The sequence below is a fragment of the Ochotona curzoniae genome, unplaced genomic scaffold (genome assembly GCF_017591425.1).
Source record: "Ochotona curzoniae isolate NIBS_2020 unplaced genomic scaffold, NIBS_Ocur_1.0 contig_1071, whole genome shotgun sequence".
Taxonomy (NCBI): Eukaryota; Metazoa; Chordata; class Mammalia; order Lagomorpha; family Ochotonidae; genus Ochotona; species Ochotona curzoniae.
The window spans coordinates 16,675,862-16,693,259 of NW_024464939.1; the positions used below are offsets into that span (position 1 = coordinate 16,675,862).

The 17,398-nt window shown below is 50.9% G+C and overlaps 2 protein-coding genes across 2 annotated transcripts; both read left to right on the forward strand.

Annotated features, from left to right (window-relative positions):
- Positions 1-4,150: 4,150 nt before the first annotated feature.
- LOC121165525 (U4/U6.U5 tri-snRNP-associated protein 1) lies at positions 4,151-6,647 on the forward strand. The gene has a single exon (XM_040994170.1). It carries the CDS (start codon positions 4,156-4,158, stop codon positions 6,580-6,582), a length of 2,427 nt encoding a protein of 808 aa, XP_040850104.1. The 5' UTR covers positions 4,151-4,155; the 3' UTR covers positions 6,583-6,647.
- A 6,122-nt stretch (positions 6,648-12,769) lies between these two features.
- Positions 12,770-15,266, forward strand: LOC121165531 (U4/U6.U5 tri-snRNP-associated protein 1). Its single transcript, XM_040994182.1, has one exon. The coding sequence runs from the start codon at positions 12,775-12,777 to the stop codon at positions 15,199-15,201; it is 2,427 nt and encodes an 808-aa protein (XP_040850116.1). The 5' UTR covers positions 12,770-12,774; the 3' UTR covers positions 15,202-15,266.
- Positions 15,267-17,398: the final 2,132 nt, after the last annotated feature.

A 17,398-nucleotide genomic window follows, 5' to 3' on the forward strand; every position in this document is an offset into this window, starting at 1 on the left:
GCAGCAGAACTTCATTTTTCACGGTTAAACCATTTCCCACTATGTACGTTTCAGGCTGTCTCTCCATTCATCTGTTGATGAACACTTGGATTATTTCTACCTTTCGGCTAGTGTAATGCCACAATAAACACTGCAGTATTTGCTTCTCCAGTGCTTTTCAGTGTGAGTGCAGGAGTTAAGCTGCCAGATAGTGTTGTAACTTTGGTTTTGTGTGGAAGGGCGAAACTTCCACAGATAACATACCATTTTTATAATCCCACCAATAAGAGTTCCAATGTGACCACATCCTCACCAGCACTTTACGATTGCTAGGGCAGGCCCTTGGCACCATAGTTAAACTACGGCTTGTGACACATTTCTTATCATAATGCTCCAAGCCCCAGTACCACATCTAACTCCACCTTCCTGCCAATGCGCACACACACAGAAGATGCAGATTCAGTTCTGAGGTCCCAGCTTTGTGGGCTTTTGCAAAGTGAAACAGCTGATGGAGGCTTTCTGTCTCTGAAAAAAATTTAAAAGTTCTTTTAAAAAGAAGCCAACACCACGGCTTTTTAGGCTAAGCCTCTGCCTGTGGTTCCAGGATCCCACATCGACAAATCGAAATAAAGTTATAATCATACCAATGGGTGTCAGGTCATTTCTTATGTGGATTTGATTTGTATTTCCACAATAATTACTGATGCTAAGCATGCTTCCATTTGCTTATTGGCACTTGGTTTACCTACTTTTAGAGAAGTACCTACTCAAGTTGTTTGTTCATTTATTACTTGGCTTGCCTTTGTTGTTGTGCTGCAGGAGTTTTTAATACATTCTGGATATTAAACATTTATCACATCTTTTAGGAGAGAGCAGAGAGCAAACACCCCCATCTACTAGGACACTTCCCAAAAGTCAACAATATCTGGAACTGGACCAGATCTGTGAGTAGAAGGAACCCAACCACATGGGTCAACACCATTGCCTCCCAAGAGCTGCAGCAGCAGAAAGCTGAAATCGAGACCCAGACATGGGACCAGCTCAGTGGTTCATCAGCCTAATTCTCCACCCACAGTGCCACATTCCATATGGGCTCCGGTTTGTATCTCAAGAGCTTTACTTCTAATCCTGCTCCTTGCTTTTGGTATGGGAAGGCAGTAGGGGATGGCTCAAGTCCTTGGATCCTGCACCCCCATGGGAGACGTGGAAGAATCTCCTGGCTCCCAGCTTCGAACCAGGCCAACTCTGGCCATTGTAACCATTTGGAGAGCAATCCAGTGGATGAAAGTTCTCTCCTTCTCTGCAACTCTGCCTTTCAAGTAAAATTTCAAAAATTTTAAAAAGTAAAATAAAACGATCCAGACATAAGTTTTAAACCTGACAATAATCTAACTTGAGGGATGACATTTTCTATATTAACATTGCTAGGTAAATGGCTTAATCTTTCTGAAGTTGATGTATAAGTTCATCATTAGGATTAATACAAAATCTTTTTTAAACATAATAAATGCCTATTTGTACTTTGTTGCACAAGCAGAAACTCATTTCAACATCACTCTAGAAATGTATGCAGCATAATGTGTGTTGTAGTACTTTGTAATGCTTTGCACTCTTACAATGGGTCAAAAAGACTTCCCTACTGCTCCCTGCAGTTGTTAGTCACAGGGTCCGGCCATGCATGTCTGGTCAACCCTTGATTGCTCAGCCACAGACCTGCAAAGCACCTTCAAAAGAGACCAGTGGTTGAGCTCACACTTGGTTTAAGTACTGACCAACTACCTAGAAGGTGAATACAGGGACTTGGACCCCAGGAAAATGAACGCCTGCTCTTTTCTCCATGTGGAACTCCTCTCCGACATCCACGGTCCTTGTTTCTCTTTTCCCCATACCTTCTGTCTCATGTGCTTCTGCCAAGGTCTAACTTACACAGAACACCTCATCCCAAGAATGATTTTAACAAAGAATGAAACATAAGGTAAAGGAATAAACTATTAGATTGAAGAACTTGCAAATGCAAACCAATATAATAAGACAGATGAAAGCCTTATTATTTGCATCACTTGCCTCTTTTACTGAAGCTTTTTGTTGTCATCGGGGCATGTAGCACTTACGCTGACACAAACATGAAGCAATGCTCACTCCACAAAAGAGGAATAATGCGGATGAAGGTGGAAAGGAATGAGCCAGCATGCTCCTGGGAGAAACCGGAGAAACATCAGTATCTCGACACAGACCCAGAGGAAAGCAGTGCAAGGAATGCGGCTGATGACAGACGGGAGGCTGTACACAGAGCTCGGCAGTAACACACTGAGACACACACACCTGATCCCTGGGTCCTTGCAGGAGATGGAACTGGCGGCCACAGCAGTGATGCACTTCGATGTCTATTTCAAAGCAGTCACCAGTGGATTACAAATGGAGACAAAAGACAGACAGGTTAATCCAGGAAAGAAATGAGAACTGAAAGACACTGAGAACAGGACGGTAAAGGGAATAATCAGATAAATGAGTTCAGGAGGTTCAATCCACATGGCTGGGCCAACTCTCCATGAAGAGCGAAGTGCAGGGAGCAGTTCCGGCTTAGGCCCAGCTCCGGCTCGACTCCCTGACAGTCTACAGCAGCAGCTGCCGAGACAGGGACTGCACACCGAGTTCCATTTCTCACATGAGGGTTTTCAGGGACAACGGGGTATGCAAGGGCGGTTTGTACCATAAATGCTCCACCTGGTGCTTTTAAGCTTAATTACCAATATCTTACAGCTGAATCACATGAAAACCCAATTTAACCTTTTTCTTAGGAAAAATAAGACAGAGGATCTGACCGCATTGAGCCAATACTCCAATGTGGCAAATTTAAATGGCACAGGAGGCCTGCTATCATAACCACATTCTACATCATCTCACACAGGACTACCCTAACTGACCCCCCGACATCTTGCGGGAGGCAGCCTTCTCTCGCTGTAACCAAAGCAATGGTATGAAACAAAAGACACCCTGGGAAGAGGGAGCGGACACCTGGCTCCTGGTGCTGGAGGACCTTGAGGGTCACAGGCCTCGTTGATTCTGCACAGGGCACAGCTGACAGGGCTCAGAGCATGCGCGGTGGTTCTACACAGGGCACAGCTGACAGGGCTCAGAGCATGCGCAGTGGTTCTGCATAGGGCACGGCTGACAGGGCTCAGAGCATGCGCGGTGGTCCTGCACAGGGCACAGCTGACAGGGCTCAGAGCATGCCCCGCCGAGGAAGGCTCGGAGGGAGGAAGCCAGCAGGGAGCATGCTGTATGCTCAGGCCCTCCTTATAAAGCCATCACGGCTTAATCATGAGCACTACAGCCAAACAACCCAGTCCAGTCTAATCTCTTCTCACAAGATCCACCTTTAGATGTCAAAATTAGAATAAGTTCCCCATGCTTAATATTAACTACTAACACTGATCCATTAACCGCTCACCATTAACAAGAAACTTCAGGGACTAACACTTTAACACATGGGCCATTTAACACATTTGGGTCTTTGTGGGATGCCCAAACTAATACTCAAATCGCACCATTTCACCCCTAACTCCCAGGGGGTGAAATGTACTCTTTCCCAACCCTCAAAGTCCCAAAGTCTTAATGTCCCAGTGTTGCTCAAAAGCCAAAGTCCAAATTCTCACCCGAGACTCATGTGAACTCGTCTAGCTGAGAGCCTAGCAAGATGTAAGTTGCACACTTCTGAGGTAAAATGGTGGGACAGACACAGGGTATATACACTTCCGCAGGGAAAGGGGAATAGAAAGGAGAAATCAGGGGTCAAAACAAGACCAAAACACTTCAGGGTCCGTGTTAAGTCCTGCAGCTCCGAGCGCTCTGGGCAGGGGCCGAGTTCCCAGTGATTTGGGCAGCCTTGCTGCTAAGGCTTAGCTGGTCACAGCCCCTGCTTCAGTTCTCACAGGCTGGGGTTCTCACAGTTCTCACAGTCGGGCAGCCCGCAGCCCACCCACCCTCGGCCGCGCCGGGCAGCACTGCGCATTCGCGAACCCGAGACTTCCCGTGAGCCTTCGGGGCACGCGCCGCCGTGCCCGCCCGACGCCGCCTCCCTCAGCGGCTGGCCGGACGACCCGGAAGCGCTCCCATTTTGCATCGTCGGGGCTCGGCGGCTGCCGGCCGGCTCCCGGCAGACGCTTCGCCAGCACGATGGGCTCGTCCAAGAAGCACCGCGGAGAGAAGGAGGCCGCGGGGACGGCGGCGGCGGCCGGCGCTGGGGGCGCCCCCGAGCAGCCTCCGCGGCACCGCGAGCACAAGAAGCACAAGCACCGGAGTGCGGGCGGCAGCAGCGGCGGCGGCAGCGGCGAACGGCGGAAGCGGAGCCGGGAGCGCGGGGCCGAGCGCGGCAGCGGGCGGCGCGGGGCCGACTCCGAGGCCCGGGGCGGCACGCACGGGCGGGATCGCAGCCAGGCGGAGCCGGCCGAGCGGCGCGTGAAGCGGGAGAAGCGCGATGATGGCTACGAGGCCGCTGCCAGCTCCAAAGCCAGCTCTGGCGATGCCTCATCCCTCAGCATCGAGGAGACCAATAAGCTACGGGCCAAGTTGGGGCTGAAACCCTTGGAAGTCAGTGCCGTCAAGAAGGAGGCGGGCACCAAGGAGGAGCCCGTGACGGCCGATGTCATCAACCCCATGGCCCTGCGCCAGCGCGAGGAGCTGCGGGAGAAGCTGGCAGCTGCCAAGGAGAAGCGCCTGCTCAACCAGAAGCTGGGGAAGATCAAGACACTGGGGGAGGATGACCCCTGGCTGGACGACACTGCCGCCTGGATCGAACGGAGCCGGCAGCTGCAGAAGGAGAAGGATTTGGCAGAGAAGAGGGCTAAACTGCTGGAGGAGATGGACCAGGAGTTTGGTGTCAGCACCCTGGTGGAGGAGGAGTTTGGGCAGAGGCGGCAGGAGCTGTACAGTGCCCGGGACCTGCAGGGCCTCACAGTGGAGCATGCCATTGACTCCTTCCGCGAGGGCGAGACTGTGGTCCTCACCCTCAAGGACAAAGGTGTGCTGCAGGAGGAGGAGGACGTGCTGGTGAACGTGAACCTGGTAGACAAGGAGCGGGCAGAGAAGAACGTGGAGCTACGCAAGAAGAAGCCAGGCTACCTGCCATACACAGACGAGAGCGTGGATGACCTGGCCCAGCAAAAGCCTCGCTCCATCCTGTCCAAGTATGACGAGGAGCTCGAGGGCGAGCGGCCACAGTCCTTCCGCCTGGAGCAGGGCGGCACGGCTGATGGGCTGCGGGAGCGGGAGCTGGAGGAGGTCCGGGCCCGGCTGCGGCTGCAGGCCCAGTCCCTGAGCACCGTGGGGCCCCGCGTGGCCTCGGAGTACCTCACGCCCGAGGAGATGGTGACCTTTAAAAAGACCAAGCGGAGAGTGAAGAAGATCCGTAAGAAGGAGAAGGAGGTGGTGATGCGGGCCGATGACCTGCTGCCCCTCGGGGACCAGAGTCAAGATGGAGACTTCGGGTCCAGATTGCGGGGCCGGGGCCGGCGCCGTGTGCCCGAGACGGAGGAAGAGGCCCCTGAGGAGGAGGCGGCCAAGGAGCCCGTGCCTCAGCTGCCGCCATCAGACGACACCCGTGTGGAGAACATGGACATCAGCGACGAGGAGGAGGGGGACACCCTGCCCCCCGGCTCCCCCGAGGTGCTGGAGGAGGATGAGGCTGAGCTGGAGCTGCAGAAGCAGCTGGAGAAGGGGCGGCGGCTGCGGCAGCTACAGCAGCTACAGCAGTTGCGAGACAGTGGCGAGAAGGTGGTGGAGTTTGTGAAGAAGCTGGAGTCGCGGCAGCGAGGCTGGGAGGAGGATGAGGACCCGGAGCGCAAGGGGGCCATCGTGTTCAATGCTACGTCGGAGTTCTGCCGCACGCTGGGCGAGATCCCCACCTACGGGCTGGCCGGCAACCGGGAGGAGCAGGAGGAGCTCATGGACTTCGAACGAGATGAGGAGCGCTCGGCCAATGGTGGTTCTGAGTCGGACGGGGAGGAGAACCTGGGCTGGAGCACTGTGAACCTGGACGAGGAGAAGCAGCATCAGGATTTCTCAGCCTCCTCCACCACCATCCTGGACGAGGAGCCCATTGTGAACCGGGGCCTGGCTGCCGCTCTGCTTCTGTGCCAGAACAAAGGGCTGCTGGAGACCACGGTGCAGAAGGTAGCCCGGGTGAAAGCCCCCAACAAGTCTCTGCCGTCGGCCGTGTACTGCATCGAGGACAAGATGGCCATCGACGACAAGTACAGCCGGCGGGAGGAGTACCGGGGCTTCACGCAGGACTTCAAGGAGAAGGATGGCTACAAGCCCGATGTGAAGATCGAGTATGTGGACGAGACGGGCCGGAAGCTCACGCCCAAGGAGGCCTTCCGGCAGCTGTCTCACCGCTTCCACGGGAAGGGCTCGGGCAAGATGAAGACGGAGCGGCGGATGAAGAAGCTGGACGAGGAGGCGCTCCTGAAGAAGATGAGCTCCAGCGACACGCCCCTGGGCACGGTGGCGCTGCTGCAGGAGAAGCAGAAGGCCCAGAAGACGCCCTACATCGTGCTCAGCGGCAGCGGCAAGAGCATGAACGCGAACACCATCACCAAGTGAGGCCTGCCTCCTGTTCCGTGCCCAACCCGCCTTTCTTGTTAAATAAAGTTTCCCCCTTATTTTTTCCTAAAAAAAAAAATATATTGAAAGATGTTTTATTGGAAAGGTTTACAGAGAAAATGAGACAATTTCTTATCCACAAGTTCATTTCCCAAACAGCCGCAATGGCCAGAGCTGACCCAGTCCAAAACTAAGAGCTAGGAGCATCTTACAGGTCTCCAACGCAGGTTCAGGATCCCAAGGCTTTGGGCTATCCTCTAGCACTTTCCTAGGCCACAAGGAGAGAGCTGGATGGGAAGCAGAGCAGCCAGGACACAAACTGACACCCAAACAGAATCTCAGTGCTTCCAAGAGGAAGATTAACCAATTGAGCCATCAGAGAAGGCCTATAATTGTGTATTAAAGTAACATTTTGTCATCAGATTCAAAAGCAGCTCCTGGCGCAGTAGTCTAGTGCCTAAGTCCTCACCTTGAAGGCACCAGGATCCCATATGGACGCTGGTTCATGCCCTGGCAGCCCCACTTCCTATCCAGTTCCCTGCTTGTAGCTTGGGAAAGCTGTCGAGGATGGCCCAAAGCCATAGGATCCCACACCCATGTGGGAGAGCCAGAAGAAGCTCCTGGCACCTGGTTCTGGATCAGCTCAGCACCGACCATTGCAGTCACTTGGGGAGTGAATCAGTGGACAGAAGATCTTCCTGTCTCTCTACCTCGCTGTATATTTGACTTTTGCAATAAAAATACATAAATCTTTAAAAAGTTTAAAAAGCTGATTGTTCAAAAATAAAACAAAGAAGTTCAAGTTTTGTGACAAAAACAGAATAGAAATTGTCCTACCATCCCAGTTAAAACAAATGAGCTGGCAGTCAGGCGTTAGACCTTATTCAACACAAGACCAAGTCTCCCAACAAGATTCAAGAAACTCTAAGCCCAAACCCACAACAGGAAGGAAGCTGCACCATGGCACATCGGCAAGTTCCTGAAAAACAGCAATAAGGGAAAATTCCTAAAAGCAGTTGGAAAACAAACCAGAACAAAGATGAAAGTGGCAGATAGCACAGCAACATGTTTAAAGTACTCGGAAGAAAAACTGTTTAGAAGCCTTTCTCGGCGAAATATTAAACGATGATGAAACAGAATCTTTTTCACCCAGAAATGTTCAAAGTGTTCATCACAAACACTCAAAGCAAGAAATGTTAGGGGGTGCCTGCCTTCAGCCAGAAGAAAATGATGCCAGATTGAAATCTGCAACTAAACAAAGGAAGGAAAAACATGCAAGTGGCAAATACATGTGCAAACGTGTATTTGCTTTTCTTGCTTTAAAAGATGTTTGGTAGGCGATATGTTATTAAGGCAAAGAATAAGGTACTGTGTTAAGATTAAATATATGACAAAATCAGGATTAGAATGAAATTGTGCTGCACTGAAGTTCCTATACTGACTGAAGTACTTACAGTGTCAACAGAAAGTAGACCGATTTTAAAAAGGTAAATTGTACATCCTAATGCAACCAAAACAGCTAATGAGCAGTGAATCAACCAGTAAAATAGAAAAAAAACTGAAGCCATTTCATTTTACGGCTAGGATGACTGCCTGCAGGGCAAGAAGCATTTATGGACCCATGAAACGCTGCATCTGGGCTGCACAAAGTCAGCTACAGATCCCAACCTCAGAGACACTGAGAATCTCCTGAGCGAGCACTGTATCATTTAAGAGACATTTAATCTGAAATGAGACTTAAGCATACTCAATTTAAATACAAAGCAATATGGAATTAACAAGTGAACAATGTCCAACGCATTAACAGGAATCATAGGTGCAACTAGATGATAACTATGATGTTCTAGAATTTTCGTTCGTCATGGGTGAGGTAAAATCGTTTCTATTTCACTCTGTATATTCATCTTTAAGATTTTTCCATTAAAAAGTCAGACCCAGAGAGAGTAGAGAAAAATCCTCCATCTGTTGACCCACTCCAAGTGGCCACAATGGCTAAAATATAGCAAATATTTTCAAAGCTCTTCCCCGTTTTAGTATGCAGCAGAACTTCATTTTTCACGGTTAAACCATTTCCCACTATGTACGTTTCAGGCTGTCTCTCCATTCATCTGTTGATGAACACTTGGATTATTTCTACCTTTCGGCTAGTGTAATGCCACAATAAACACTGCAGTATTTGCTTCTCCAGTGCTTTTCAGTGTGAGTGCAGGAGTTAAGCTGCCAGATAGTGTTGTAACTTTGGTTTTGTGTGGAAGGGCGAAACTTCCACAGATAACATACCATTTTTATAATCCCACCAATAAGAGTTCCAATGTGACCACATCCTCACCAGCACTTTACGATTGCTAGGGCAGGCCCTTGGCACCATAGTTAAACTACGGCTTGTGACACATTTCTTATCATAATGCTCCAAGCCCCAGTACCACATCTAACTCCACCTTCCTGCCAATGCGCACACACACAGAAGATGCAGATTCAGTTCTGAGGTCCCAGCTTTGTGGGCTTTTGCAAAGTGAAACAGCTGATGGAGGCTTTCTGTCTCTGAAAAAAATTTAAAAGTTCTTTTAAAAAGAAGCCAACACCACGGCTTTTTAGGCTAAGCCTCTGCCTGTGGTTCCAGGATCCCACATCGACAAATCGAAATAAAGTTATAATCATACCAATGGGTGTCAGGTCATTTCTTATGTGGATTTGATTTGTATTTCCACAATAATTACTGATGCTAAGCATGCTTCCATTTGCTTATTGGCACTTGGTTTACCTACTTTTAGAGAAGTACCTACTCAAGTTGTTTGTTCATTTATTACTTGGCTTGCCTTTGTTGTTGTGCTGCAGGAGTTTTTAATACATTCTGGATATTAAACATTTATCACATCTTTTAGGAGAGAGCAGAGAGCAAACACCCCCATCTACTAGGACACTTCCCAAAAGTCAACAATATCTGGAACTGGACCAGATCTGTGAGTAGAAGGAACCCAACCACATGGGTCAACACCATTGCCTCCCAAGAGCTGCAGCAGCAGAAAGCTGAAATCGAGACCCAGACATGGGACCAGCTCAGTGGTTCATCAGCCTAATTCTCCACCCACAGTGCCACATTCCATATGGGCTCCGGTTTGTATCTCAAGAGCTTTACTTCTAATCCTGCTCCTTGCTTTTGGTATGGGAAGGCAGTAGGGGATGGCTCAAGTCCTTGGATCCTGCACCCCCATGGGAGACGTGGAAGAATCTCCTGGCTCCCAGCTTCGAACCAGGCCAACTCTGGCCATTGTAACCATTTGGAGAGCAATCCAGTGGATGAAAGTTCTCTCCTTCTCTGCAACTCTGCCTTTCAAGTAAAATTTCAAAAATTTTAAAAAGTAAAATAAAACGATCCAGACATAAGTTTTAAACCTGACAATAATCTAACTTGAGGGATGACATTTTCTATATTAACATTGCTAGGTAAATGGCTTAATCTTTCTGAAGTTGATGTATAAGTTCATCATTAGGATTAATACAAAATCTTTTTTAAACATAATAAATGCCTATTTGTACTTTGTTGCACAAGCAGAAACTCATTTCAACATCACTCTAGAAATGTATGCAGCATAATGTGTGTTGTAGTACTTTGTAATGCTTTGCACTCTTACAATGGGTCAAAAAGACTTCCCTACTGCTCCCTGCAGTTGTTAGTCACAGGGTCCGGCCATGCATGTCTGGTCAACCCTTGATTGCTCAGCCACAGACCTGCAAAGCACCTTCAAAAGAGACCAGTGGTTGAGCTCACACTTGGTTTAAGTACTGACCAACTACCTAGAAGGTGAATACAGGGACTTGGACCCCAGGAAAATGAACGCCTGCTCTTTTCTCCATGTGGAACTCCTCTCCGACATCCACGGTCCTTGTTTCTCTTTTCCCCATACCTTCTGTCTCATGTGCTTCTGCCAAGGTCTAACTTACACAGAACACCTCATCCCAAGAATGATTTTAACAAAGAATGAAACATAAGGTAAAGGAATAAACTATTAGATTGAAGAACTTGCAAATGCAAACCAATATAATAAGACAGATGAAAGCCTTATTATTTGCATCACTTGCCTCTTTTACTGAAGCTTTTTGTTGTCATCGGGGCATGTAGCACTTACGCTGACACAAACATGAAGCAATGCTCACTCCACAAAAGAGGAATAATGCGGATGAAGGTGGAAAGGAATGAGCCAGCATGCTCCTGGGAGAAACCGGAGAAACATCAGTATCTCGACACAGACCCAGAGGAAAGCAGTGCAAGGAATGCGGCTGATGACAGACGGGAGGCTGTACACAGAGCTCGGCAGTAACACACTGAGACACACACACCTGATCCCTGGGTCCTTGCAGGAGATGGAACTGGCGGCCACAGCAGTGATGCACTTCGATGTCTATTTCAAAGCAGTCACCAGTGGATTACAAATGGAGACAAAAGACAGACAGGTTAATCCAGGAAAGAAATGAGAACTGAAAGACACTGAGAACAGGACGGTAAAGGGAATAATCAGATAAATGAGTTCAGGAGGTTCAATCCACATGGCTGGGCCAACTCTCCATGAAGAGCGAAGTGCAGGGAGCAGTTCCGGCTTAGGCCCAGCTCCGGCTCGACTCCCTGACAGTCTACAGCAGCAGCTGCCGAGACAGGGACTGCACACCGAGTTCCATTTCTCACATGAGGGTTTTCAGGGACAACGGGGTATGCAAGGGCGGTTTGTACCATAAATGCTCCACCTGGTGCTTTTAAGCTTAATTACCAATATCTTACAGCTGAATCACATGAAAACCCAATTTAACCTTTTTCTTAGGAAAAATAAGACAGAGGATCTGACCGCATTGAGCCAATACTCCAATGTGGCAAATTTAAATGGCACAGGAGGCCTGCTATCATAACCACATTCTACATCATCTCACACAGGACTACCCTAACTGACCCCCCGACATCTTGCGGGAGGCAGCCTTCTCTCGCTGTAACCAAAGCAATGGTATGAAACAAAAGACACCCTGGGAAGAGGGAGCGGACACCTGGCTCCTGGTGCTGGAGGACCTTGAGGGTCACAGGCCTCGTTGATTCTGCACAGGGCACAGCTGACAGGGCTCAGAGCATGCGCGGTGGTTCTACACAGGGCACAGCTGACAGGGCTCAGAGCATGCGCAGTGGTTCTGCATAGGGCACGGCTGACAGGGCTCAGAGCATGCGCGGTGGTCCTGCACAGGGCACAGCTGACAGGGCTCAGAGCATGCCCCGCCGAGGAAGGCTCGGAGGGAGGAAGCCAGCAGGGAGCATGCTGTATGCTCAGGCCCTCCTTATAAAGCCATCACGGCTTAATCATGAGCACTACAGCCAAACAACCCAGTCCAGTCTAATCTCTTCTCACAAGATCCACCTTTAGATGTCAAAATTAGAATAAGTTCCCCATGCTTAATATTAACTACTAACACTGATCCATTAACCGCTCACCATTAACAAGAAACTTCAGGGACTAACACTTTAACACATGGGCCATTTAACACATTTGGGTCTTTGTGGGATGCCCAAACTAATACTCAAATCGCACCATTTCACCCCTAACTCCCAGGGGGTGAAATGTACTCTTTCCCAACCCTCAAAGTCCCAAAGTCTTAATGTCCCAGTGTTGCTCAAAAGCCAAAGTCCAAATTCTCACCCGAGACTCATGTGAACTCGTCTAGCTGAGAGCCTAGCAAGATGTAAGTTGCACACTTCTGAGGTAAAATGGTGGGACAGACACAGGGTATATACACTTCCGCAGGGAAAGGGGAATAGAAAGGAGAAATCAGGGGTCAAAACAAGACCAAAACACTTCAGGGTCCGTGTTAAGTCCTGCAGCTCCGAGCGCTCTGGGCAGGGGCCGAGTTCCCAGTGATTTGGGCAGCCTTGCTGCTAAGGCTTAGCTGGTCACAGCCCCTGCTTCAGTTCTCACAGGCTGGGGTTCTCACAGTTCTCACAGTCGGGCAGCCCGCAGCCCACCCACCCTCGGCCGCGCCGGGCAGCACTGCGCATTCGCGAACCCGAGACTTCCCGTGAGCCTTCGGGGCACGCGCCGCCGTGCCCGCCCGACGCCGCCTCCCTCAGCGGCTGGCCGGACGACCCGGAAGCGCTCCCATTTTGCATCGTCGGGGCTCGGCGGCTGCCGGCCGGCTCCCGGCAGACGCTTCGCCAGCACGATGGGCTCGTCCAAGAAGCACCGCGGAGAGAAGGAGGCCGCGGGGACGGCGGCGGCGGCCGGCGCTGGGGGCGCCCCCGAGCAGCCTCCGCGGCACCGCGAGCACAAGAAGCACAAGCACCGGAGTGCGGGCGGCAGCAGCGGCGGCGGCAGCGGCGAACGGCGGAAGCGGAGCCGGGAGCGCGGGGCCGAGCGCGGCAGCGGGCGGCGCGGGGCCGACTCCGAGGCCCGGGGCGGCACGCACGGGCGGGATCGCAGCCAGGCGGAGCCGGCCGAGCGGCGCGTGAAGCGGGAGAAGCGCGATGATGGCTACGAGGCCGCTGCCAGCTCCAAAGCCAGCTCTGGCGATGCCTCATCCCTCAGCATCGAGGAGACCAATAAGCTACGGGCCAAGTTGGGGCTGAAACCCTTGGAAGTCAGTGCCGTCAAGAAGGAGGCGGGCACCAAGGAGGAGCCCGTGACGGCCGATGTCATCAACCCCATGGCCCTGCGCCAGCGCGAGGAGCTGCGGGAGAAGCTGGCAGCTGCCAAGGAGAAGCGCCTGCTCAACCAGAAGCTGGGGAAGATCAAGACACTGGGGGAGGATGACCCCTGGCTGGACGACACTGCCGCCTGGATCGAACGGAGCCGGCAGCTGCAGAAGGAGAAGGATTTGGCAGAGAAGAGGGCTAAACTGCTGGAGGAGATGGACCAGGAGTTTGGTGTCAGCACCCTGGTGGAGGAGGAGTTTGGGCAGAGGCGGCAGGAGCTGTACAGTGCCCGGGACCTGCAGGGCCTCACAGTGGAGCATGCCATTGACTCCTTCCGCGAGGGCGAGACTGTGGTCCTCACCCTCAAGGACAAAGGTGTGCTGCAGGAGGAGGAGGACGTGCTGGTGAACGTGAACCTGGTAGACAAGGAGCGGGCAGAGAAGAACGTGGAGCTACGCAAGAAGAAGCCAGGCTACCTGCCATACACAGACGAGAGCGTGGATGACCTGGCCCAGCAAAAGCCTCGCTCCATCCTGTCCAAGTATGACGAGGAGCTCGAGGGCGAGCGGCCACAGTCCTTCCGCCTGGAGCAGGGCGGCACGGCTGATGGGCTGCGGGAGCGGGAGCTGGAGGAGGTCCGGGCCCGGCTGCGGCTGCAGGCCCAGTCCCTGAGCACCGTGGGGCCCCGCGTGGCCTCGGAGTACCTCACGCCCGAGGAGATGGTGACCTTTAAAAAGACCAAGCGGAGAGTGAAGAAGATCCGTAAGAAGGAGAAGGAGGTGGTGATGCGGGCCGATGACCTGCTGCCCCTCGGGGACCAGAGTCAAGATGGAGACTTCGGGTCCAGATTGCGGGGCCGGGGCCGGCGCCGTGTGCCCGAGACGGAGGAAGAGGCCCCTGAGGAGGAGGCGGCCAAGGAGCCCGTGCCTCAGCTGCCGCCATCAGACGACACCCGTGTGGAGAACATGGACATCAGCGACGAGGAGGAGGGGGACACCCTGCCCCCCGGCTCCCCCGAGGTGCTGGAGGAGGATGAGGCTGAGCTGGAGCTGCAGAAGCAGCTGGAGAAGGGGCGGCGGCTGCGGCAGCTACAGCAGCTACAGCAGTTGCGAGACAGTGGCGAGAAGGTGGTGGAGTTTGTGAAGAAGCTGGAGTCGCGGCAGCGAGGCTGGGAGGAGGATGAGGACCCGGAGCGCAAGGGGGCCATCGTGTTCAATGCTACGTCGGAGTTCTGCCGCACGCTGGGCGAGATCCCCACCTACGGGCTGGCCGGCAACCGGGAGGAGCAGGAGGAGCTCATGGACTTCGAACGAGATGAGGAGCGCTCGGCCAATGGTGGTTCTGAGTCGGACGGGGAGGAGAACCTGGGCTGGAGCACTGTGAACCTGGACGAGGAGAAGCAGCATCAGGATTTCTCAGCCTCCTCCACCACCATCCTGGACGAGGAGCCCATTGTGAACCGGGGCCTGGCTGCCGCTCTGCTTCTGTGCCAGAACAAAGGGCTGCTGGAGACCACGGTGCAGAAGGTAGCCCGGGTGAAAGCCCCCAACAAGTCTCTGCCGTCGGCCGTGTACTGCATCGAGGACAAGATGGCCATCGACGACAAGTACAGCCGGCGGGAGGAGTACCGGGGCTTCACGCAGGACTTCAAGGAGAAGGATGGCTACAAGCCCGATGTGAAGATCGAGTATGTGGACGAGACGGGCCGGAAGCTCACGCCCAAGGAGGCCTTCCGGCAGCTGTCTCACCGCTTCCACGGGAAGGGCTCGGGCAAGATGAAGACGGAGCGGCGGATGAAGAAGCTGGACGAGGAGGCGCTCCTGAAGAAGATGAGCTCCAGCGACACGCCCCTGGGCACGGTGGCGCTGCTGCAGGAGAAGCAGAAGGCCCAGAAGACGCCCTACATCGTGCTCAGCGGCAGCGGCAAGAGCATGAACGCGAACACCATCACCAAGTGAGGCCTGCCTCCTGTTCCGTGCCCAACCCGCCTTTCTTGTTAAATAAAGTTTCCCCCTTATTTTTTCCTAAAAAAAAAATATATATTGAAAGATGTTTTATTGGAAAGGTTTACAGAGAAAATGAGACAATTTCTTATCCACAAGTTCATTTCCCAAACAGCCGCAATGGCCAGAGCTGACCCAGTCCAAAACTAAGAGCTAGGAGCATCTTACAGGTCTCCAACGCAGGTTCAGGATCCCAAGGCTTTGGGCTATCCTCTAGCACTTTCCTAGGCCACAAGGAGAGAGCTGGATGGGAAGCAGAGCAGCCAGGACACAAACTGACACCCAAACAGAATCTCAGTGCTTCCAAGAGGAAGATTAACCAATTGAGCCATCAGAGAAGGCCTATAATTGTGTATTAAAGTAACATTTTGTCATCAGATTCAAAAGCAGCTCCTGGCGCAGTAGTCTAGTGCCTAAGTCCTCACCTTGAAGGCACCAGGATCCCATATGGACGCTGGTTCATGCCCTGGCAGCCCCACTTCCTATCCAGTTCCCTGCTTGTAGCTTGGGAAAGCTGTCGAGGATGGCCCAAAGCCATAGGATCCCACACCCATGTGGGAGAGCCAGAAGAAGCTCCTGGCACCTGGTTCTGGATCAGCTCAGCACCGACCATTGCAGTCACTTGGGGAGTGAATCAGTGGACAGAAGATCTTCCTGTCTCTCTACCTCGCTGTATATTTGACTTTTGCAATAAAAATACATAAATCTTTAAAAAGTTTAAAAAGCTGATTGTTCAAAAATAAAACAAAGAAGTTCAAGTTTTGTGACAAAAACAGAATAGAAATTGTCCTACCATCCCAGTTAAAACAAATGAGCTGGCAGTCAGGCGTTAGACCTTATTCAACACAAGACCAAGTCTCCCAACAAGATTCAAGAAACTCTAAGCCCAAACCCACAACAGGAAGGAAGCTGCACCATGGCACATCGGCAAGTTCCTGAAAAACAGCAATAAGGGAAAATTCCTAAAAGCAGTTGGAAAACAAACCAGAACAAAGATGAAAGTGGCAGATAGCACAGCAACATGTTTAAAGTACTCGGAAGAAAAACTGTTTAGAAGCCTTTCTCGGCGAAATATTAAACGATGATGAAACAGAATCTTTTTCACCCAGAAATGTTCAAAGTGTTCATCACAAACACTCAAAGCAAGAAATGTTAGGGGGTGCCTGCCTTCAGCCAGAAGAAAATGATGCCAGATTGAAATCTGCAACTAAACAAAGGAAGGAAAAACATGCAAGTGGCAAATACATGTGCAAACGTGTATTTGCTTTTCTTGCTTTAAAAGATGTTTGGTAGGCGATATGTTATTAAGGCAAAGAATAAGGTACTGTGTTAAGATTAAATATATGACAAAATCAGGATTAGAATGAAATTGTGCTGCACTGAAGTTCCTATACTGACTGAAGTACTTACAGTGTCAACAGAAAGTAGACCGATTTTAAAAAGGTAAATTGTACATCCTAATGCAACCAAAACAGCTAATGAGCAGTGAATCAACCAGTAAAATAGAAAAAAAACTGAAGCCATTTCATTTTACGGCTAGGATGACTGCCTGCAGGGCAAGAAGCATTTATGGACCCATGAAACGCTGCATCTGGGCTGCACAAAGTCAGCTACAGATCCCAACCTCAGAGACACTGAGAATCTCCTGAGCGAGCACTGTATCATTTAAGAGACATTTAATCTGAAATGAGACTTAAGCATACTCAATTTAAATACAAAGCAATATGGAATTAACAAGTGAACAATGTCCAACGCATTAACAGGAATCATAGGTGCAACTAGATGATAACTATGATGTTCTAGAATTTTCGTTCGTCATGGGTGAGGTAAAATCGTTTCTATTTCACTCTGTATATTCATCTTTAAGATTTTTCCATTAAAAAGTCAGACCCAGAGAGAGTAGAGAAAAATCCTCCATCTGTTGACCCACTCCAAGTGGCCACAATGGCTAAAATATAGCAAATATTTTCAAAGCTCTTCCCCGTTTTAGTATGCAGCAGAACTTCATTTTTCACGGTTAAACCATTTCCCACTATGTACGTTTCAGGCTGTCTCTCCATTCATCTGTTGATGAACACTTGGATTATTTCTACCTTTCGGCTAGTGTAATGCCACAATAAACACTGCAGTATTTGCTTCTCCAGTGCTTTTC

Excerpts from the sequence above, each read along its gene's own strand:
- LOC121165525 (XM_040994170.1), top strand. The coding sequence starts at position 4,156 with ATGGGCTCGTCCAAGAAGCACCGCGGAGAGAAGGAGGCCGCGGGGACG.
- LOC121165531 (XM_040994182.1), top strand. The coding sequence starts at position 12,775 with ATGGGCTCGTCCAAGAAGCACCGCGGAGAGAAGGAGGCCGCGGGGACG.